Source organism: Aulonocara sp. 'chitande type north' Nkhata Bay, linkage group LG14 (genome assembly GCF_057382095.1).
Source record: "Aulonocara sp. 'chitande type north' Nkhata Bay isolate Kocher_YH1m ecotype deep benthic linkage group LG14, A_spYH_male_GT1.1, whole genome shotgun sequence".
NCBI classification, from domain to species: domain Eukaryota; kingdom Metazoa; phylum Chordata; class Actinopteri; order Cichliformes; family Cichlidae; genus Aulonocara; species Aulonocara sp. 'chitande type north' Nkhata Bay.
This window is the reverse complement of record NC_141357.1, coordinates 6,270,541-6,293,304: the sequence shown is the minus strand read 5'-3', so window position 1 is coordinate 6,293,304 and position 22,764 is coordinate 6,270,541. Positions and strand designations below refer to the sequence as shown.

Genomic DNA, 22,764 nt, shown 5'->3' with positions numbered 1-22,764 from the left:
ACTCAGACATTCCAGGCTAGTTTCCTAGCTAACCCTGTAATGCACTTACCACCCCGTCATGTTTTGATGTCATCAGCAGTCGTTTCAAACATTACCCAATTTGACAAAAACTTTGCATCATCACCCAAAAGTTGATGCATGTAATTGACATGTTACGGTGTCTGGTTGCACCATTGAAGCAAACTGTGGCTGCTTCACTTCCTGCATCCTTGCAGTTATATAATCATATTTCACCTGGTAATCATGAAGAAATGACTCATAATACTCAACAATCACGCTTCTTGTAGGATCTCAGTATGAGCAAGTTCAGTGATAATGGCAAAGCAATTATATTCTGTAGCACAACTTGTGATGCTACAAATCTTAACCAATCATTACACAACTAATAGTAAATGAATTTTGTGCTGTCCACGGCTGGTTCAGAGTGTAGGACCCACCCATGAAGGATGGGGTCAGATTGATTTTGTTTTTTTGTGGTCATAGATTATTCATCTACACAGCTCTCCAAGTCTGTTGTCCAGTAACAGTAAGGAATCCCAGCTTCTTTCCCATTATTTTTCATTCAGGGTCTTGACAGACTTGACCATATCCTAACATAAAGTCCCTAAAGGTGAAGTCTTGGCAACAAAATAAACACCACATGTCATCTTATAATGTTTAATTTAGATTGTTTAATGTTAATTCCATGCTGTGTTTCAGTAAGAACAATACAGATTCCCTGTCTGTGGCTCCAGTCAGATATCCAGTAGTACAAATCAGCTCCAAGTTACACATAATGAAGCAACACAAAAAGAAACTGCAAAAGAAAAAACACCCTCTGAATGGCAGAGGAGCATCGATAAAAAGCAGGGGGAAGCAGCAGAAAAGAAAAATAGAATATTAATTCTTTTTAACTCATGCAAGTACTAATCTTCTTTATTTAAGGATGGGGCCAAATTAAGTCTACTCTTTTACACAAGTTAGAGAGCTCCTAAGTTTGTTTTTCTTTTTTCAAACCACCAGCAAGAGATAAACCTTCAGAGAGCCAGAATGTGTGCACAGTTACAGTATTTCAGCACAAAGTACAGTCCAAAGACAACTATATGAACATGACAACAGAATCACTATGGTGTAAAAGTTAAGCACTTCTTTGCCCCACGTGGATATCGCGAATATTGCCAACTTCCTCTCAACTACTAAGTTAACAAAAAGGGCACTTGTACTCGTCCAAACTGCCCCTAAAAACGGTCAAATGATCTGCATGACATTTCATTAAAAACAGATAAAATAGCTCCCACAACTAATAGTCAACATTGTCAGTAATAAAAGTTAATTTCTGTAATTACATTAAGAAAAAAAATTCTCAATACATCCAGCAACTGATAAAAATATTGAGGAAAAAGAAGAAGCAAAAAACAACAAAAAAATACAATAATGAAACCAAAAGATAACATTTTCAGAACTGCTTGTACCAGGACAAAATAAAAGAAACAATCCAGGGACCGCTTTCTTTATCTTTGCCTTTCTAACATTGTATTTCCTGCCTCAATTAAGTGGTATTTACTTGAACGATGTCAGGGCTACTATAAAAAATAAAAAAAAAGAAGAGAAAAATTAACTTGTCAACTCCGTGGCCCTGTTGGGTCTTGGAGCTACACAGGTGGAAGAAAAGGAAAAAGGACGACAAAGAGGAAAGTAACTTGTAGATGGATGGGTGGGGCGGTTGAGGAGGAGGAAGATGAAGGTGGAGGGAGTGCAGGGGGTGGGGTGAGGGTCTCAAGTTGTTGGCTGTTGGTGGCATAGTCTCACTGGGCCTCGTCCTCAGCGTCTTGCAGTGCCTCTTTGTTCTGTTCTTCACCTGGTGGAGAGAGATTTACTGTTAGCTCCTCTTAAAAAACCTCACAAGATATCATCCTTCGGTAGTGCACAAGTGGCAGGCATGTCTGACGTGACAGGTGAAACTGAACACAAACCAAAACCTTGAGGAACTGAGGAGATTATGGTGGTAGCTATTTCGCTTAAGAGTTTGCAGCTTCTCTCTGAGTATTTGGCTTCCTGTCACTGCAATAACAGAAATGGTGACACTGCCCCCTTTGGACACCTTTATGTGTTCGGCGTAAGTTACCATAGTACCGAAGCGATGTAAAGAGAGTCACCTTCATGACACTGAATCACTAACCTGTTAATGTAACTTTTTCACCCTCCAAATATATGATGATAATGGCAAAGATATTCTGAATAGTCTTTCCTACAACAGACTGATATATGAACCAGGCTGGATGAGAATTATTAGAGGACTACAGACAAGACACTCAGATGAACAGAAGGTCTGCATTTTACGGCAGCATCCAAGTAGTAGTGGTACCAATAATTTCTAATAAATGCATGCACAGTGGTATTATGATTACCAGTGCATGGAACAGCGGGTTCGAATCAAGCCGACTGCAATTACTTGGTTGGTTTAATCTGCATATGCAAAACACTCATATCTTCAAATCCCTCATTTCAGCTAAATCTGACCCGTTTATCAGCCAAAGTGTTTTTAGAACTAATAGGTTGCATGCACCCTGTGAATACAATGAAAAACAAAGTGCAGTTAGCCTACCACTGCTACTGCTACAGAAACCGATTTTACCAAAGTGCCTGAAACAAGTTGAACTCCACTGAAATCTGCTTGGAGGACTTTGAGGCAGATTTTTCTTAGAGACAGATGATTTCACAAGGACTAAAGACTGACAAAAAACAAAAACTGGTAAATAAAGAGATAAATATCGAGAATGCAGAACAGTGTATTAGGGCAGGGCAACGTGGCCAGAAATATTTATCACGATATATATTTGAAAATTTGTGATAACGATATAACTGATGATATAATTGACACCAGACAAAATGCTTTACAACTCCACAACTTTATTAATGCAACCCCCCCCCCCCCCCCCCCAAAAAAAACCCTCGTCAATGTATTTTCACTTAAACGAGCAGCTGTTTTTTTATGTGCATTAAAACTATAAAAAAAAAAATTTAACAGTGCAAATGCAAATTCTTTGCTGACAGTTTAACCAGTGGAAATTGGCCAACATATCCTGAGCATAACCATGTATAATATCCACAAAACTTAAAAAGAGGTTATACACACACAATACGGTAATATTATGTTGAAGCACAGTACGTATCACTCCGCGAGGCTCCTGACTACGGTAGCCGTAATGCTCCGACAATCCATCAAGCGGTGCGGCTTCGTAGCTTACGAAGTCATACTAAAACATTTTTTGACAGATTTCTGCGCACCGTGTACCACATAAAATCGGTTCGGGGTCAGTAAACACAACCAGAATTCATACATAAGGCGCACCGGATTATAAGGGGCACTGTCGATTTTTCAGAAAATCGAAGGATTGATTTTAAGTGTGCCGTATTTTCCAAAAAAACAGAACAAAACACAGTAACAGCGACGGCCCGCTAGCATGCTCTACCAAAAATTGTGCTTTGTTGTGTATCTGACGGAAGAAAGCCAAACGAGTTCCACATCACTGAAGTTGGAGCATTTTTACAAACCAATTCTGGTTCATCCGTTTCATTCAACGATCCGCTTTTGCCCTTCTCATTCTCTGTCGCCGCCATGTGCGTATGAAAACAAACGCACTGCGCATGCGCGTTTTACCCATATTCTATCGCGATATTTCATTTTCTTATCATTGCCTAACATTATACCGGTATTACCATGAACAGTATGATATGGCCCAGCCCTACAGTGCATGTAGAACTGTTTCCAGATTAGATTTCCCCCACAAACACTGTGCTCACAGCCAAAGCTGTGTGCCTGACACGACCATATTAGGGATATCCTCTCTCACTGACATCATACAGTGTTGAGTAGAAGAAAAAAAAAAGTGTTTAGATGTGATTACATGCACTGACACTGAGCTGATTCTTTAAATCTTTAGCCATCCACCACTGAAAATATGAAAATATAAAATAAAGAAAAGCATAATGGGTCCACTTTAGGTTCCATCAATATTTATTACTGTACTGTTATGTATGTGACTTGTTTATAAAGGGGGAAAAGAAACAAAACCCCAAACACTTGAATTTTGCAACTAGGTGGGGGGCAAGTTTTACATAAAACTCAACACCTTCAGTGTTAGCTTAGCTTAGGTTAACAAGCACCTCTAGAAGGCAATGGTTTTGGCAAACACTGCCATTTCCATTAAACTAATAATGACCCTGTTCTTCACCAAATACTGCAGCACTACTTTAAACGTGAACGTGAACATACCACTTGAATGGACCTGAATGTCTTTAAATGACTGGCTGGCTATACTGGTCCACGGTGTGAAAGCATGCAAATAACATGATGTAAAGCACTCTGCTTGTGCACAGGTACAACGGGGAACTACTCATCACACTATACAAACTACCTTTAGTCAAGTGAGCCAGTTACATGAGACTGTGATGGGAAGACCAAAGATTAGAGCATGTCACCAAAAGTTAATACAAGATCCAAGTGAATGGGTGAGTGAGTGGGCTGAATTATTAAACCATGAGTGAGCTAGTGCAGAGAGGTAAAAACAAGCCACACACAACACACACAGAGCAAATGTGTGGGTGAGCAACACTTACAAAGTACAGTTAACATGGGAAATGTACAGGTTTGTTTCCTTTAGGACTCTACAGCAGAGGGAATGAGAAAAAGACAAGAGAGGTGATGAGTCACTGAAATAATAATAATAATAAAAAAAGGTCTTGGTGGATGCTCTGCAGCGTAGCTGATGCATACTGCTGGAATGAAAGGAATAGAAAAAAATGAATCAAAAAGGGCTGAATGATTTCTTTTTTGTAAATTTCTTACACCAAAAGTTGTTGCTAGTAACAGCTGAACAGCTACAAGAAGATCAGCTATGACAGATTTACTCTGCTGTACTTTATTAATCATTGTGGGACTTGGCGAACCAAGACAAATGCTGGCTGTATCAGCTTCATGTGTCATCTGTATGCAGATGACTGCGCTCTTTATGCCTTACAAGACAGCACATCCCTCTGTATCATTTCTGAGGTTTTGGTTAGAGACCAAAACAAGCTAGTGTTGTGCCATTACCACAGGTGTTGGTTTCAGGTAACTAGCCACACCTCACTAGTTAGGCAGTAGCTTGCCAAATAGACAGCTTTAGACAGCTGTTGGAATCTCAACCTCCATGTTTGAGCTTATTAACACAGTGTTTTAACTTAGTGAGGCCATCTAGGTATATTAACAGCCACCCAAGTTGTGGTGACTCACTTTGTCTGCTATTTTTTTCCCTTTTAAAGCTAAAGAGAACAACACTGTCTACAACTGATAGTCTTCTCACACTTGCCATTTGGGCCAGCTGACCAGGTAGCTTGAACCCTCAATATCAATCAGCTGCATCTCCAGCATATCTGTCAGATCTATCTCAGCTGCACTGTCATGGACTGCAGTCAACCACTGCTGCAATCTGGAGCTGGAGAACGAGTCCGTGTGGCTCCACATATTACATGTGTGAGCTAAACATGTGCAATTTTACAAAACTGGGTTCAGGCACACTACTATATCTGTAGTGATGAAGTGTTCTCTGTGTGGAATTTACTTCACACAAATTCATTCAAATTTTGATTAGACTGTTGAAAACAGTTTTTCTTAAATCATTCAGCACGAGAATCTAATTCTGACACAGGAGCACAGGTTAGATGGGATGCCTCCAGTTCAGCGTCATGTCAACACAGCAATTCCCCCCCCCCCAAAAAACAAAAACTCTCTGTACCTCGACAGGCACACTGTGAGCACCTGACACAGTCCTGACGGCTGCTGTTGACTTGTTTTATTTTAAAATTGAAATTTGTGCCAAATTATTAACAAAAGGTGCATTACCACTGAAAAAACCCTCAGACCTATGTACGTGTTGACTGGAGGAACAACTCTCAGGGTGGGAATTTCATTGCTGACTGCTGGAAACTGACCAAGTGAGTTATTGTTTTCTGCAGCATAGTTACACATCCTGCATTTGGGATTGTCGGGCTATGCTGCTAAAGCACAAGGCTTGGTGTGCTAGAGGAATACGTGGTCTTAGAAAAATTCCTAGATATTCGTTCTTGGGAAATCCGAGTTCCCAGAACTTTCCATCGAAAAGCAGATTAGAGAAGACCTCTAACTTTTTTTTTCTAGCTGTCTAGTGTTTAAATTCTGCACAAACAGTCCTTGAGCAGGAATACCACTCAGCTTTTCAAGTAAACAAAAACAAAACGTAGCAACATGTCTGATTAGTTGTAACTGAATTGAACTGTTAGGCAGTTGATTTTCTATCAAGCCTTTTTCTATTATTTTTCGCAAGCTGTCAGTGAGACAAAAAAGCCATCAAGATGCTCACAGTATAAAGACACATTATAAGAACAAATGTAAGAAAGTGTTAAGGTGAAGATGAGTGGGTTAGTGTCAGCACCTTGTCCTGGAAAAAGAGCTGCATTGAGACACAGGTAGAAATACCATCATAGAAAAACACCTGATGAAATAAACACACTACAGGACTGTTACCTTCTCCCTGCATATCTGAAGTCCATAGTGTCAGGTTGTCACGTAACAACTGCATGATAAGTGTGGAGTCCTTGTAGCTTTCTTCACTCAGTGTGTCCAGTTCTGCGATGGCGTCATCGAACGCAGCCTTTGCCAACCTGAGCAAACAAACGTGTGCTGAAATCACATCATGCTTCAGACAGAAAAATCATGTTTTTACTGATTATTTTTAAGCTGCGTTATGATTCCAGCTGTACGAAATCATGTATCACTGTGTGCCTGGAACTCAGTATTGGGTAAATGTGAACATAAAGTCAAAGACAATCAAGAATGGCTTATAATATACAGCATTACTGCAAAGTCTAAGTCTAATCCTCAACCTATGGACATGAGGAGGGCGAAGGTCAACCTCAAACAGGAGTTGAGTCAGGGTTCGTCATACAGTCCACTCAGCAGTGAGGGACAGTCTTGCTGTTATGTAATATACAGACAAAAAACAAAAAAACAAACAGCTGCCCTGAGTTACAGTGACAGTGCTGCTGCAGTGATGGAGCAGTGACCTGCAAGCGCGGTCAGGTGAGTTGAGAATCTCATAGTAGAAGACGGAGAAGTTGAGGGCAAGCCCGAGGCGGATGGGGTGTGTGGGTGGCAGCTCTGACATGGCTAGGTCAGTAGCAGCTTTGTAGGCCACCAGACTGTTCTCTGCTGCCTCCTTTCTGTCGTTGCCAGTGGCAAACTCTGCCAGGTACCTGTGGTAGTCACCCTTCCTGCAAGTGGAAGGAAACAAAGAAACATTTTACATGTTATTTCCTGTGAAGTGTTCCTGACAACGGTTTCCTGTGTCGATAAATACCCCAGCCCAAAAAGATAGCTGTACTTGATGACCAACCAGAGGAAGTTACTGTATTTGTCTGATAATTAACATCAAGGCTCTTACATTTTGTTGTAGAAGACCTTCGACTCTCCTATCTTAGCAGATGGCAGTAGGTGCCTTTCAAGTGCTTCCAGAATTTCATTACAGATGTTCTTCAGCTCCTTCTCCACCTGTTGATAAAAACACACTGATTCAGTGATCCTCTTCCTCTGACACAATCTCCAAGTATCAATTTGGATTCCTGCTCCTGTGTAATTTCAGAATCCAGTATGAGAAATTCTGCCCGTTTCTGCAAAGGTTCACGTTCAAGATCCATCAAGATCAAAAAAGGATCCAATAACTTGGGACAACAAACACATATCTGTGGTCTCTTTAGGACCTTTATCACTCCCTTTAAACTCCCTGCTAACAACATTTGTAATATCTTTAATATTTGACATTTATTAATCCAATCAGGATGTTGCTCAACGCTTATCAGAAGCTCAAGAGTGTTTCCCCACACGAGCAGGCCACCCAAGTACACTCAAGCCTTTTTGACTTTTCTTTTATCCCTTTGAAAAACGCGACACCATCAGCAGCCATTTTTCTTGTACAGACAGCCTCCGTACTCCTATTCTGTTGCTGCTGACCAAACAGACTCAGTGTCCATCAATACTACTCAACCGCTTTTCCACTGAGTCTCTTATCCCACCAAATAACTGGCTCCAACTCCACCCTCTGGGACTGCAGCTTGGAAATGGAGTCTACACTTATCTCCTATTTATTTGTAACACAGTAATTAGTTTGTAAAATATTTGCAGAGAACCTTATAACTGGTATTATTTAATAATTCCCACATGTGCATGCACATAGCAGCCCATTCTTCACCACAAACAGAGACTAATCTGTGGGAAACACTGCCATATTTGTAAACCGATTCCCTTCAACCTTTATTTAAACTCCAACCTAACAACCTCTTTAATGGACCACTTAGAGTAGCTTTAATATTTGATATTTACTAAACAATCAGGATGTTGCTCAAAGCTTATCGAATGGCGTGCCAGTGATAAGAAATGTGTCTGCCAGGGACTTAGAGAGCTACTAACAAAATCAAGGTGTACTCTCCCTGAATCCAATTATGTCATTGACTGCAGTCCAAGTGCCTCTCCCATCTCTGACACTCTCTGGCCTCTCCCATTATAACAGCAGCTCTTATTTCCCTTCATAAAAAAGGCAAGAGTGGAGGACTTGCCAACTATGACTCAGATGCAGTCTGTCCAGTAGCTGCTCAGAGTGTGCATCGCTAATGTGTGTTTGTGATCTCGCACTAACACAGCCGATCTTTATAATGAGAACACATTCTGGATGCTGAGACATTACAGAACAATCTAAAACAGAAATCTAAGCTTGAGCCTTTCTCGAGTGCTTTACCTTTTGCCTGTATTCCCGGATCATCTTCAGTTTCTCTTCTCCGCCCTTGTTCTCTTCCCTCTGTTCGATACTGCTGATTATCCTCCAGGAGGCTCTCCGAGCTCCGATCACATTCTTGTAGGCCACTGATAGTAGGTTCCTCTCCTCCACTGTGAGCTCCACGTCCATGTCTGCCACCTTCTTCATAGACTCCACCATCTCTGTTAAAAGAAATGCCCAGGATTTGCCAACAGTTTTATTTTTGTCATGTCTCTTGAGAGTATGCCTCATTGGCAACATTGTCAACCTAAGTGGCACAATCTGACGTGCCTCACAAATTCATGGGTTTCGGGCTGATAATCATAATAAATGAAACAGTCGGACGCCTGGCAAACCGTGCCCAGAGATGACATGCAAGAAAGGGCATTGATGTGAGGTGACAGACAGTGTTAAAGAGTAAATGCTGAGGCAGTTTCTTCCATCTCTGGCACCAATCCAACAAACACACACACACAGAGACATAAACTGGTTACTTGCTTAAGCGATAAGCAATGCACTTCTCAGTTTAAGCTGTGTGCCATCATTTACCACTGGGGAAGGGTTTAACCCTTTGAAAGTAGGTTAAACGGATAGTACGGATGGAAAAGTGGCTGATGTAATTTAGCAAACATCTGACTCCCCGCCCCTCCTCGCCTCACCTTAAAATATGAAACCTTCAAAGAAAAAAAAAGCAAGAAAAAAAGAAACCTTTACCTGACATGTTAAAATTTCATTAAGCTGAAGAGTGATCGAATAGATTTGCATTAGCCAGTAAACCATTTAGCCAGTAAACCATAAATCTCTCTGCAAATACACTCGGTTCAAATCCCGTGAATGAGTCATGGTACATTCACTTAACGTTACTGAGCAACGTGTGACCGGGTGGCAAAGGCAGTCGTCTAAAAACAGCCTGTACACGGCCTGTAATGGTATGACAGTGTTATAGGAGTGCACCGGGGAGAGGAAGAGGGGGTCGTTTCTGCCAATCGATCTGTCCAGCTTGCTTGCATGGGAACACCCCACGAAGTGAACATCTGACCTCCCACTCCCTGCTAATACACATTGGTTTCAAGGTGCTAATCCTCCTAGTATCTGCAACAGAATGGCGTAAAAGTTGCCAGGTCAATAAACGGAGTCAGTTATAAGCAACGAGTGCTGCTTATACCGAAAAGAAGCACTGGCTCATGTGTAAAGTTACACAGCTAGCTGGTGCAGGGGAGGCAACTCCTGACAGCTCACGCTCCACTAATCCGCCATTTTGTTGTAGCCCCTTCGCTAATGCTAGCCAATGTCTGTGACATCCGCTCACTTTCCTCAGAACAAACAGGTTTCGTGCTCACGAACTGTTTTAATGTCGCAGTACTGTCACCGGACAAAAAGGCCATACGTCTTGGCCAATAAACAGTTGGAAATCTGCGATGGTAGCTGCATTAGCCATGTAGCCTGCCGCGGCTAGCGTTGAGCTACACAGCAAAGCGGTGCTCGGTTAAGGTTAGCTAGCACAGTAAAAAAAAAAAGAAAGAAATCCCATCGGCGAACATGTCCCACTCCAAGCCGGCCCAGAGATGGTGCCTTACCGTCATATCGCTCTGCCTGCTCGGCGAGTTTCGCCTGATAAACTAGATCCTCTCGCTCTCCCATTGTGTATCAAGATACAGGTAGCGTAGCAAAAGGGCTAATCAAAGTGACAGATCGTTAGTGCAAAACACAGTGGTGATGTGCCAGCCCTGTCTGTAGCTCCTTCAAACCAACTGGGTCGATGAGTGCTGTTCCGCCCCACCGGCAGCGCTGGGATGGAGTAAAGATGGCGACCAGCTTCATCCGGGTACTGCGCATACGCACAAGACTCACTGACTCCGATGCTTCCTCCTCTATTGTTTTTTTTCTTTTTTTTTGAAGAGAAAAGCAAGAGTAATAACGATAAATGCAGGCGTTGAATCACATCTACGGTATAGTGTGTTAACACCATCAGTTTCTGTTCCTGGTCTATGATATTTATAGCGGTGCAATTCTGTATTTTTTGAACTACATAAATAATACAAAACGTAGCTTGTACTCCAAAATACAGGACAGCATCATTAGACTGTGGAGCTCAAAGTGTGCCACAGAAAATTCTCAACGTAACAGACAATGTTTCTCCTTTATTTTACCTCAACATTTTCACAGATATTAACACACTTTAACATTTCAAGTAAGGTTTGAGAAGGGATAATAATAGCCGTGCTCATTAGAGCAGACCAATCCCAAAATACCAACAGTATCGATACCAACACTGGTATTACTATCTGATCAATACTAGCGTGACAAGAGCAATATTCTGTTTGCGTTTTCTAAGTCTTCTAGAGGTATTGGTAATACTCGCTATGTATGTACTTGGTATTGGATCGATACTAAAATTTGCAGTATTGCACAGCACTACTGCTTACAAAGTAATGTTCCATTTTATTGTAAAATGTTTTTTAATTGTCAGTAGCAACAGTTGGTCTTGAACAGCAGTCATTACTGTCATTTTTTGTGCGAACTGAAATGTACATATTGATTAAAAGTCTGTGTTCTAGCTTTAAGTGTTTGCCATTCACACTAGTGTAAATAAAAAGTTGAAGGTATAGCTAGAAAAGCCAGCATTAAAATACAGGTTAGTCTCCTTCCACGTTTTTTGGAAGTGATGGTTGACTCAAGGTGTAGGTAGTTTACCAGCATATACAAATCTAACACACAAAACGAGTCATTTGTCATGGGTTTGACTTTATTTACTAGTATATTAACACATTACATGCTACAGAAAATAAAAAGGTAATTTGTCTTGAAAGAATATAGTGTTATAATAAAATGGCACATTTTGATATTAACACAATTACCACTGCTGTTTTGCCACCCCTTCCTTTGCATGAAAGGAAATGAATGACTTCATGCAGGGCTACTAAAAAAATACTTCTTGGTGGTTTCATTGGCAACACAATTTATAAAGGTAATGATTTATGTAGCTAAGCACCTGCCATAGGCAGTATGAGTGACACAGAAGTCAGATTTGATCAAAATTACAGATAAAAATGAACCTTATCAGAAAGCTGGCAGCAAAGATGAATGCCATTTCATCAACCGGATTATCTTTTAATAATATCTTTAAATAGGAAATATTACAGTATTGAAGCTGGATATGGCCAACACAAAAAGGAAATCTGAAAGCGAGACTGAAGATATTGGGCAGAACTATGAGGACAGAGAAGCAACGAGTAATGTCAATCTAAAGAGCACAAATATCAATGCAGAATGGATCAGATAAAATCAAATGTCATCTCCTTTAATCTCAAACACTGGAGGATTTCACCTTCAGCATGGAGCCCCCTTCTGAATGCTGTCACAGTGCCACCTAAGGGCTGCTCAAGGAGGTGGCCAGAAACACTGTACCATTATTTCTGAGAGGAACCCTTCACATGGAAGAGAAATCAAGTTCTCACAGATCAAATTCAAAGTTGAGCAGGTTAACTCTGGTAAAGATTTAAGCCGCACACCCAGCCTGCTTCAATCCAAGCCAGTCTGCATTTTGATAAATGATGGGGATGATTGTCAGGTGTCAACAAGTAAAACCGATTCAATTTTACAAAGAGAGGGGGGGAAAAGGCAATCTAGACCACTACTTAGAATGTGGGAAATAAAGAAAACAGAGAGAGGAATAAAGCAGTAAAGCAGATTTGGCTTGTGCATTGTAACTTAAAGGGCTTTAAATTAAAGACTGACAAAAAGGATTAACTGAGGAAGCACAAATGAAACAAAGGCCCATAAGCCTGAGGATTAAAAGAGCACACTGGTGGAAGATGGCAACAACATAGTTAAAAGGTTAAAAACAAAAAACGGCCAGGGATCAAATATTTCCACCACTTTCTCTTTTCTTGGACACACTTGACAAGATCTGAACACAGAGTCAGTTCTGTTACAGTAAATCCTGTGAGCTGAATGGAGAGCACTAACATGTAAAGACAGTACTAACTAGTATAGTGGACAGCCTACATTCACTCTGTTCAATCATGTACATCACACGCAGAATGAGAACACCATGGCCCTTGTGAGGGGCTTGGGTGGGGGGCAGACGTGCCTCCCCCATAAGTCAGTTCGTTCATTTTGCACCCTTCACTCCCTCCCAACATGCAGCAGTAAAAAGTGTTTCGCCCCTTGGTACTAAACCAGCTATGAAGAGAACTACAAAATAACAAAAACAAACAAACAAACAAAAATAAATCAATATTTATCATGTAATGATAATCACATAGTACGTCATTTCATAACAGTATGTTCTTATTTTTTCTTACAAAAAAAAAGACTACTTGGTGGTACTTGGTCATAGGTGATTGCTGGATAGGTATTTGAAGTGAGAGAATGTAGTGTTGCCTTTATCGCCTCCACCTCCTTGACAGTTTCGCAGCTTCTCTGCTTGGCTGCTGGGGCTAGAACTATGGCTATAGCTACATGAAGTTGCTCCGAGCTGCTGGTCTTCACTCAGTTCTCCGTTTGACACCAGGCAGGAGGGTAAAGTGAGTGTTGGACTGGGTCTTCTCCTCGAGAACAGCAAGCCTCCAAAACCGAGCTCAATCATTTCCCATGGAGATCAGTTAAATCTCTTTTCTAAAATGTTGCTGCTGTATTTGATCACACTGGAGTTGTGGGTAACACAGAATAGTGCTGCATTCATGTCCAATATGAAGGAAAATGTAGAAGAAAAGAAAATAATGGAGCCATGTTTGACTGTGCTGCTCTGATCAGGCTTAGCATCAAGATCAGAAAATGGAAGAGGCTATGTCCAAAGGTTAGCACGTGCAGTCTTCTTTGTTTAATTCTAAACTTCAAAGAAACCTGATCAGTGTGTAGCTGTTTTCCTTCTCCTTCATGCTAACTGCAACCGGCTGATTTAGCTAAGCTAACTATCTCCACCTTCATATTCACCGTGTGGAAATGAGAGGGTTGCCTACTGTCCTCTAAGACTAAGCACATACAAAACCGGGATTGCTGCTGGATTCCCATCTGACATCAATGCAGCACAAGTGACCCCACAGTGTTCCACGATGACAGATGAAGAAACAACAGCAGTTATCTACAGGCTCTGACACAGAAAGAGGAAGTGGTTGAACTCTGCGCCGAGGAGTCTCCCGAGGAGTGAGTGTTGATAATGTGTCTACGATGGAGGGAAGGTTCTAAAGGGTGTCGCCTAATCCACAGATGGGCGAGTCACTTTGTATCTGTTCCACTGTAGATGACTGAATTCGGTCTGTCAGTAAGTGAGGGCAGGTGGGGGATGCGCAGGGTAACTGTGTCTACGTAAGAGGCTAGAAATGGAGGGTATGTGCATTACAAGTCTAGTGAGGGCCAGTTTTGTTCTCAGTGATTCTCTGAAACTGTACTTGGTGCAGATAAAAGCTGGAGCTGTGAGGTGAAGTGGGGAGAGGACGTAGAATGAGGCAAAGGTAGGGAGGGGAGGAGGGGCGAGGAAGGGTCTACCACTAGTGTCCAGGTAGAGGCCCGGTGGTCCGCTCTCAGCTGAGCTCGTCCTCGGCATTGTGCTGGTCCAGCAGTTTGACATGCGTGAAGGGAAAGTGGCCGCGCTTGCCTTTGCATTCCCCCTCCCATTGGCCGTTCACGTTGATTTTGGTCACCTTCACCATGTCCCCCACCTGCACAGGAAGAGAGGAGAACCTATGAGACACAAGCTCAATCCAACTGTCCTCTCAAAAACCACCATGTCACATGCAGTTGCATTCATCATTAGAGTTTCTTAGCAGTAACAGTAATGATGAACAACCAGACTGACTCAGATGCTTGGAAAAACATTTGAAGCAAGCAAGAGATGCGAGTGATCTGTAGGCGAGGGCTTGCTCCTGGGTGAAGTAATGCATGATTACAGGTGACCTGCACAGGGAGGGGAGTGTCCTGTGTCACTGAACCTGCGCAAACAAAGAGCAGCAGACAGTTCCAAAGTTCAAGTCTGTGAAGGCGATGACTTAACGGCATAAGATCTATCTGATAACATTTACCAGACAGGTGCAGCTGTGTCAAAGAATTTGCACGACAGGTTTTTATATCCCGGATGTGAAGCCTCTGAGAGGTATTGCGCTCTGTGCACCCAATACTGCTGCTTCAAATAGGTAATGCAGTTTAGCCAGTTTTATTTATCGAGGTAGCTGAAAAGTCTCTACAATTAATTGTCACGAGTTATTATTTTTTTGTATCAGAAGTAAGGCGATTGAACACCTGGCATTGTTTTTGATCATTATTTGTTCCACAAAATGTGAGAAGAGGGTTTAAAAAAAAAAAAAAAAAAAAACAAGAAAGAAAAAAACTCAGGTTGCTGGTTTTGTCCCACCAGCAGTATGCAGAGCCTGTTGGAGGATATGAGTAATAAAGGAAGAGGAACTCCTGGAGACAGTTTTCATACGGTATCATTACCAGGTCTCAGACAAATAGTGCATCAATAGACTACACACAACTCTTCATGAGCAAACACTGGCAATAGTGGATATAATAGCTATCATCACTACTGCAAAACAGACAATTAGTACAGTTCTTGACATTTAAAAGTGTGCTTATGCCTACAGTGAGCAACTACCGCACCACAACTACTTGAACTGGTTTGTAACAACATGCATTCATGTTAAATTCTGGTCTACAACATTTGAGTAATACTGATATCTTTAATTTTTTTTTAGTTAAGGCATCTGGGTTGTGGAATTAAGTACCACAACGCATCAGTGGGTGCAGTACTTTTTAGCATTTTAAGTATGGTTTACAAATGTGGTTAAAAGATTCTCATTCTTGTTGCCATAAAGTTGTGTGAGAGTGATACTTGTGGTTAGAAATGTCTTGCAGTGATGAAATGCTTGTTATCTTTGCTTTTGGCATTGTGCTCTAGCTGTAAAACCATTAAGGGCGTTTCACTGTGTGAATCCATGTGCTAGCTTTGAGTTACCACAAGTTATTGCTATCATTTAGCAATACTGGTGCATCATGAAAAGCCTGCACCCAGGAACTACAGATGGAAAGTTTCTTTTAGCTATATCTAGTGCATGTATTGCAAATAAATAAATGAATCAAATTTTTACTTGGATGATCATTAAGCTGTTTGGGGACTGTGTAGCACAGCGGTCCCCAACCCCTGGGCCTCGGACCGGTCCGTGAGTCGTTTAGTACCGGGTCGCGAGAGTTGAGGCTCAGGTGTGAAATGTATGGTTTTCAGGGTTTTTATTGGTTTTCAGCGTTATTTTGTTATCGTTTTTATTGGTAACTCGGTTTTCCAGGGTCTTTTCACGTGTGTTATGAATAAATCTTCTTTTTTTCGGTACCGGTACTAGTTTTATTTTGTTGTATTTATCCGCGACACCTTAAAGGCCGGTCCGTGGATTGTCGGGCATAAACCGGTCCTTGGCGCAAAAAAGGTGTAGCACACGGTTTACAGATTTTGATCTTTTAGATTTTTTTTAGATTTTCTCCCTTTTCAGTTAATTAAACTGATTACTTTTTACTTAATAATGTAACTAGGGCTGCTCAATTAATCGAATTTTAATCACGATTACGATCTGGGCTTTCAACGATTATTAAAAATGACTGAGCCGATTATTAGCCCCTCCCTCATTTATCCGCGACACCTTAAAGGCCGGTCCGTGAAAATATTGTCGGGCATAAACCGGTCCGTGGCACAAAAAAGGTTGGAGACCGCTGATTAAGAGGACCCGAGGGAAGCTCGGAAAGCTAAGCAGAAGTTATTTGGAGAGGAGAGTGACTGCTGTTGGTTGAAAAGAGAGGTAAAAAAAAAAAAAAAAAAAAAAACTTCAGTGGTGTTGCACACTATTTTATATTATTTTTTAAAGTCATTGTTAACCCTTTAAAGCCGGTCAGAGCAGCACGCTCCGTTTTGTGTAACTATTTTTAAATCCCTGTAGAACCGGAACCGTGTAAGCTAGCGCAATAAACCGGAGGAGTTGTACTTACATCTTATGCCATCAGCTTGTCCTCGGTCACGGTTTCCTTCCACATAAAGCTTTGCAAAAACTGCATAAAAAGCTCTTGCAGGAACAAAAACACAATATTCCAGAAACACGCTTTGCCGATCCGATCAGCTGTTCGTAACACTTCCCACAGTGAAACAGATGTCAGCGCGAACTACCGCATATCCGCCATTTCCTGGCCGAAACCGGAAGTGACGTCATTTTCGCGGAAATTGTAGTTTTTTACTCGTAGGCCTTAAAAGCCTATACTGGTCATGTTTGACTTTTCTGAATAGTTTCTGGGATGCTTAGAACTCGAATTGCACTGCTGGAAATAGTTTATTTTGATGCACCTGCTGTTTTCTTTGCAAATTTGCATCACAGGATTGTTTTTTCGTTTTTCCTGCAGTATATAAAAATTGGTGTATCTCCAAAATAAAACTATGAAGACACTCAAAATAAATTTCCTGTTGTTGTAAACTATTTTTTGCAACTTTTTTGTATTTAAAGTTTTGAGGGATAAACCTCTTAAATTTCTCCAAGTAGAAATATATGTAAAAAACCAAAAACGATTTTCAATTTTTTTTTGTAGTTTATTGCACTTTTTTGCAATTAATGTAGTTACTATGGACTTAATGCATACATATTATTAAAATATGGGCTATAACAGTTGTATAGCAACTTGAAATGCTCCCACAAATGGCACTACAACATGTAAAAATATAATATAAGCTCTGGCGGACTTGGTTCTATAGTAGGTCTTAAAGGGTTAAATAAATATCGTCAAATAATCGAGATCTCAATTTCAGTGAAAATAATCGTGATTATCATTTTTGCCATAATCGAGCAGCCCTAAATGTAACTTTACTGAACTAATTTCTATTGTATGTTGTGCACCATATTTGCACTTGTTCACTAATCCTGTAGTATCCAGTGTGGGCATGTATGACAAGTTCTAGGATGGCAGTTAATGTTAGCTAGAATATTCTGCATGTTATTTCATACTGAGCCGTTTTATCTTTACAGTTCAGTTACTTATGCTGCGTTTTATTTCCCTTAATGGTAGAGGCTGTGGCACTATGGGTGCAGTGGCTTAGTGGGTTTATGATCACCATCGTTTGCAGAATGATCCTCTTCACACTGACTTTTAAGTGGATTATCACGCTCTATATAAAAGCATTACAAAAGTAATGATTAATGATGCCATTTATTATCACTATTTCCAGTATGTAATAGGTAGGAAGATAGGTAAACGATTACCTAAGACAAAGGTTGGTTATGAAAACATTCATTAGTTGAAAATACTAGTGTTTACATAAAAAGGACTTTACTGAACACATTTAAATACCAATTCCATCCATTTAAACATATTAAAGCTTTAACTTGAGTTCTGTGTATTCAGTGTAGTCCCTGCAGTAAGGACTACAACTACAAGAGTTTCTTGATTAGTTTTTTATGTTAATGATGACGATGATGTACTGATGACGTAAAAGCAGGTGCAGGCAACGGCAGACTAGCTGAGCTGGTGAAGAATAGTTACTGCTTTCAACCACAATGGCCAACAAAGTACTTGCGGTTGTAGTAGGAGGGGAATGCTATGAGGTTTTAGTATTATAGTCAGTCTGCCTCCCTGCACACAACTCTAACCTTGTTACTAGGTCAACACACTTCAAACAGAAAAAGATCAAGGTATCCAACAACAGTAAGATACCTGAATGATCCTAAAACAGAGTAGTGCCAAAAGGAGGAGGTAAAAGGTATTTTTGGTATTTCTGGTAAAGATATTTTAAATCTTCATAATTTAAAAAAATATAACAGATTAAAAACAGCATGTTATAAATATTTTAAATCTAAGGCAAGATATTGACATTATTGTCTAAATTACACCTAAATAAAATAATCCACGTTCTGGTCTGAACAAATTGAATAGAAAGCACCAGTGCAAGTTTGTCACATCTGTAACTTATAAGACGTTTCAAAAATAAGAAAGAAACTTTGTATTAAGAAATTATATATAATTTACATAGAAAATTGGTGACATGTTCAATATTTATTTTACCTGCTGTATATAGTCAGACTCTTGTCTGCTGTCTTTGATGTGTTTAATAATAAAACTAATGCTTTCAATATCACTGTGACATTTCACAGTTCAACTGATATGAAAGTTTTATGCAAATGAGGGTTATTGTTTAAGAGAGGTGAAAATTCTTTAGGAACTGATTACAATGTAGTAAAATATTAAATATTAGTATGAAGACACGCTAATTTAAAGAATAATAGGAATAATTAGCAGCTGCCGCGCCGAACTCAGTCCACAGCTACTGGAATTACACATGTTCTCGGTAACATACGTAGGTATGTTACCGAGAACATTTACCTTTATCTCCAACTATATGGACTTAGACCTTTATGATGACTCAAGCTTAAGTACATTTCTATAATAAACTCCAGCGACAATGACATCTCTGTGAAGCTGACATGTTTTGTGCCTCAGAATTGAGAAAACAAGTGAATAACCAGAGTCACATGAAGCAGGATTTAAATATTGCAAATTAACTGCTCAAGATAAACAGTGATCTTTACCATCAAGGAAATGTAAGCTAATAATTAACTGTCCAGCACTGCCATGATGAGCAACTGATGGCCAAACAGAGTGGCGAAAACGCATTGTCTCATATGGGCCTAACCCAGAAAGGTCCTCCACAGGTGGGAGTGGCAGAATCCAGTTCATACAAAGGATGTCTCTGTCATATGCGAAAATAAATTTCAAGTAAATTGAAGCTATTTTTCTGGCTGCTGAACAAGCCAGAGAAATAGCTCGTTCATCAGAATGAAAAGCAAAATGTGGGTAGAGGTGTCTTTAGCCATCCAACAGCAGAGGAGCAGAGACAGAGCACGCTCAGTTTAACCTCCTAGTCCCATTTGTGGCTCAGCTGGACTCCTGGCTTCACAGAGACCAGAGGAAATGGTCCTGTTCCCAAACACAAACTATTTCCTTCCCCAAATGACCTGCTCCGTGGGAGCCCCGCTCTCACTTCCGGACAGTTTAACAGCCCAGCCGCCGTGAGCAGCACTTAATGGCAGTCATACTTTGAGTCTCCTATTTAGGTTCAAATCTGGGGGAAAGCGCAAACACTCGTCAACTGACTAGAGCACAAGTCTACAAGGAAGAATCCAGGGTATTAATAACCACTGTGTAGAGACTTGCAGGTCAGTCTGTAATGGTGCTGGACTGATTTCAACAGAGAAATTAAAAGAGCAGATTAACTACAGAACCTAAAAGAGAGCTGCTTAATCACTTTCTGACCTTGATTACTCTTCACCCAGCTCAACAAATAATGAGGAAGAACTGGCCAAAAGCACAATGGGGAAAGAGAGCCAAAGAATGTGAGTTCAGTCTCGATAAGCTAAAAGGGCTGGAGCTACATCCGTCTTCCTAACTATCTCCTAGCTTCCAGTGCATGTTATAAGGAGAAAAAAAATTAAAATACCCATACAGCCATATTTACCTCTAGAGCCAGGGCTGTCTTGTCATAGGCATTAGGCACCCTCTTCTGTATTGCCCTGGCATAGACAGGTCCATTCTGGAGGTTTGGGAGGGGTGTGGGTTGGGCGTACTGGCTGGGGTCTCCCAGCAGTGGAGCGCCAGACGGTCCTGCAGAGCCGTCAGAGTTCCCCAGCATCCCCATCCCACCAGGTGCAGCACCGGACATGCTAGACCCCGCCACCGAATTGGGGGATGCCGGTCGGTACTTCTCCACGTACGGCACTGGGATCATCCCTGTGCGGCCTTCCGAGTTCTGGGCGTTCCACCACTGCTCCTCTGGTTTCTCAAGGACTCGGAGGATATCACCTTTCCTGAATGGGAGATCCTCGTCGTCATTGCCGGGGAAATCAAAAAGTGCCCGAACATACTCATCCTCCAGGCGTGGTGGGGGGCCTCCACCGGGGCCAGCACTCATGAAAGTGGGGTGCTTAGATTTGTTGATGGGTTCTATTAAGGTGGTGGTATCCAAGTAGTGGATTTTATAGAACTCTAGCAAAGCAGGTAGTGCATCAAATTCCTGGTCGCCAATACGGAACCTTGGATGGGCCAAACCTGGAGAAAAAGAGGGAGGGCAGGTAAAAGGTGAAGTTAGAAGCAGAAAAATTAAATCATAACTCACCCGAAACACTCCTTTCCTTATCTATTAGTGTTCACATCTGGGAAATCTAAAGGCAGCCTATTTATGTACACAAGTATGATGGTGATGATTTCCAACATGACCAGGAAGTCTTTCAGTTTCCTTATTTTACATTTTTCTCATACATGTCGTGTTTCTTCCAGTAAGTGTTCTGGAAAATGCATGAGGGAATACAACAAATATTGTGGGAGAAGACAACCAAGCAGACGCTTTTTTCAGATCAAAGCCTGCCAAAATCAGTCTATGAGAGACCCCCCCCCCCCCCTTCTTTTTTAAGGTGATTTGCTTCCAGTTTGACAAGTTGGCTTATATAATGTTACACCGGGCCTGACTTGCAATGATACTGTGCGCTATTTAAGAACGCATACCGCCCACGCAGGAACCTATAGACACACAAACCATCAATTTGTGATTTCTTAAAATCAGTGTGTTGCATAACGCACAGAGAATTGTCCGTCTGAGCTAACGTCAAACTGAAACATGTTTCAGTGTCTGGCCTGCCAGGAAAATGTACTATTGCGCATCTTCTTTGGTGCAAGTCATGCAAGAATGGTCACATCAGCATCTCCTAATATCAAGCCTCCCCCCACCCCGTACCCCCAGCTCTGCTAGCTTACCTGGACCAGATTGTCGGTTGTTGCTGATGCTGTTAATTATATAATGCGAGACTTTGGAGTTCTCTGACACCGAAAGCACGTAGTCGCCGGGGCTGGTGATGGAGTCCCGAACCAGAAACACGCCATGCCTCTGCCCCTGCAACAGAGACACAGCCTCCTGCCTGCTCAACCGACCCCAGTACCAACTACCACGGTCCTCCGCGTCAAAATTTCCAGCCATGATAACCACTCCAAAGCCGAGGCTTCACCGGGCCTTCCCTGCTCTCCCTCCCGTTATCCACAGGCAGAGCGTTCAACTCATACAAAAACTTTAGCGCCTAGAGCACGTTTAGTAAACAGGCGACATCCGCAGCTGGCCGTTTGGGCATCAATTCTCCGACACTGAAGCTCAAGCACCTAATAAAAAGGGACTCTGGCTCGGTTTGTGCTCAGAAGTCAGCTCTGTACGTCCTATTATACGTTTTAACGCCACAAATCCTGCTACAATCCAGCCGCCGATGACAACTAACTTCAAAAACTGAAATGGCGGATACGCGAAAACAAAAAAAGACCCTTCTCACCGGATATGATGTATCACACTTACGGCGCACGCGCCGGCGTGACAGCATCAGCTTGTCGTCTCGTCCATCATCCTCTTCGAGCGACGTCTTTTGAAAAACAAGCACGAAATTACTTACAACATTTAGAGGAGCTTATCATACGATGCCATGTCGCTTATTCGTGCGTGTTTTCTTACAGAAATTAAACATTTTTAAAGTTATATTGTGGCGATGGTCACGAAAGCGCTTTTCCTGCTCGGGCTAACTTTGTCTTGTGTTTTATGGTGGTGGGTTGTGAAAGCCAAAGCTTATACCCCACTGCTGCACCGAGCGCAGAGCGTTATGCTAACCAACGCTTAAGTTCTTTCTCACACAGTAAAGTAAATAACTTCATATCTTTTCATCTTAACCAAGTGAACATAAAATAGATTAGATGCATTTTGTAATATTGGCCGCTAGGTGTCACTCAAAGACTTCAAAATCCTGTCAATATACCGGTTCTCACACCTAAATGTCAAGCTTCGGTACTCCAGTGAGAGTAGTTAAAGTAAATTCTACCTGCTAAGTTTTCTGTGGATAAGAGAGCTTCATTCTGCAACCAAATGTAACCACAGAAGAAAGCAGGTCATGTTCTATGTGTACCACCAACA

General features: G+C 41.4%; 2 protein-coding genes across 3 annotated transcripts; both read right to left on the bottom strand.

Moving 5' to 3' along the window:
• Window positions 1-643: 643 nt before the first annotated feature.
• On the bottom strand, window positions 644-10,626 carry ywhae1 (tyrosine 3-monooxygenase/tryptophan 5-monooxygenase activation protein, epsilon polypeptide 1). Of its 2 annotated transcripts, XM_086260712.1 has the most exons (7): window positions 10,382-10,626; window positions 8,787-8,986; window positions 7,440-7,546; window positions 7,063-7,269; window positions 6,524-6,660; window positions 4,600-4,647; window positions 644-1,837 (listed from the first exon to the last, which is right to left on the bottom strand). In XM_086260712.1, exons 1-6 carry the CDS (start codon window positions 10,443-10,445, stop codon window positions 4,640-4,642), a joined length of 723 nt encoding a protein of 240 aa, XP_086116838.1. In that variant the 5' UTR covers window positions 10,446-10,626; the 3' UTR covers window positions 644-1,837; window positions 4,600-4,639. The 2 variants fall into 2 exon arrangements, with proteins under 2 accessions (XP_086116838.1, XP_086116836.1); XM_086260710.1 differs by lacking the exon at window positions 4,600-4,647 and having other exon boundaries at window positions 10,382-10,624.
• A 903-nt stretch (window positions 10,627-11,529) lies between these two features.
• On the bottom strand, window positions 11,530-22,136 carry crk (CRK proto-oncogene, adaptor protein). Its single transcript, XM_086260709.1, has 3 exons — window positions 21,576-22,136; window positions 20,284-20,873; window positions 11,530-14,467 (listed from the first exon to the last, which is right to left on the bottom strand). The coding sequence occupies exons 1-3, from the start codon at window positions 21,793-21,795 to the stop codon at window positions 14,330-14,332; spliced, it is 948 nt and encodes a 315-aa protein (XP_086116835.1). The 5' UTR covers window positions 21,796-22,136; the 3' UTR covers window positions 11,530-14,329.
• Window positions 22,137-22,764: the final 628 nt, after the last annotated feature.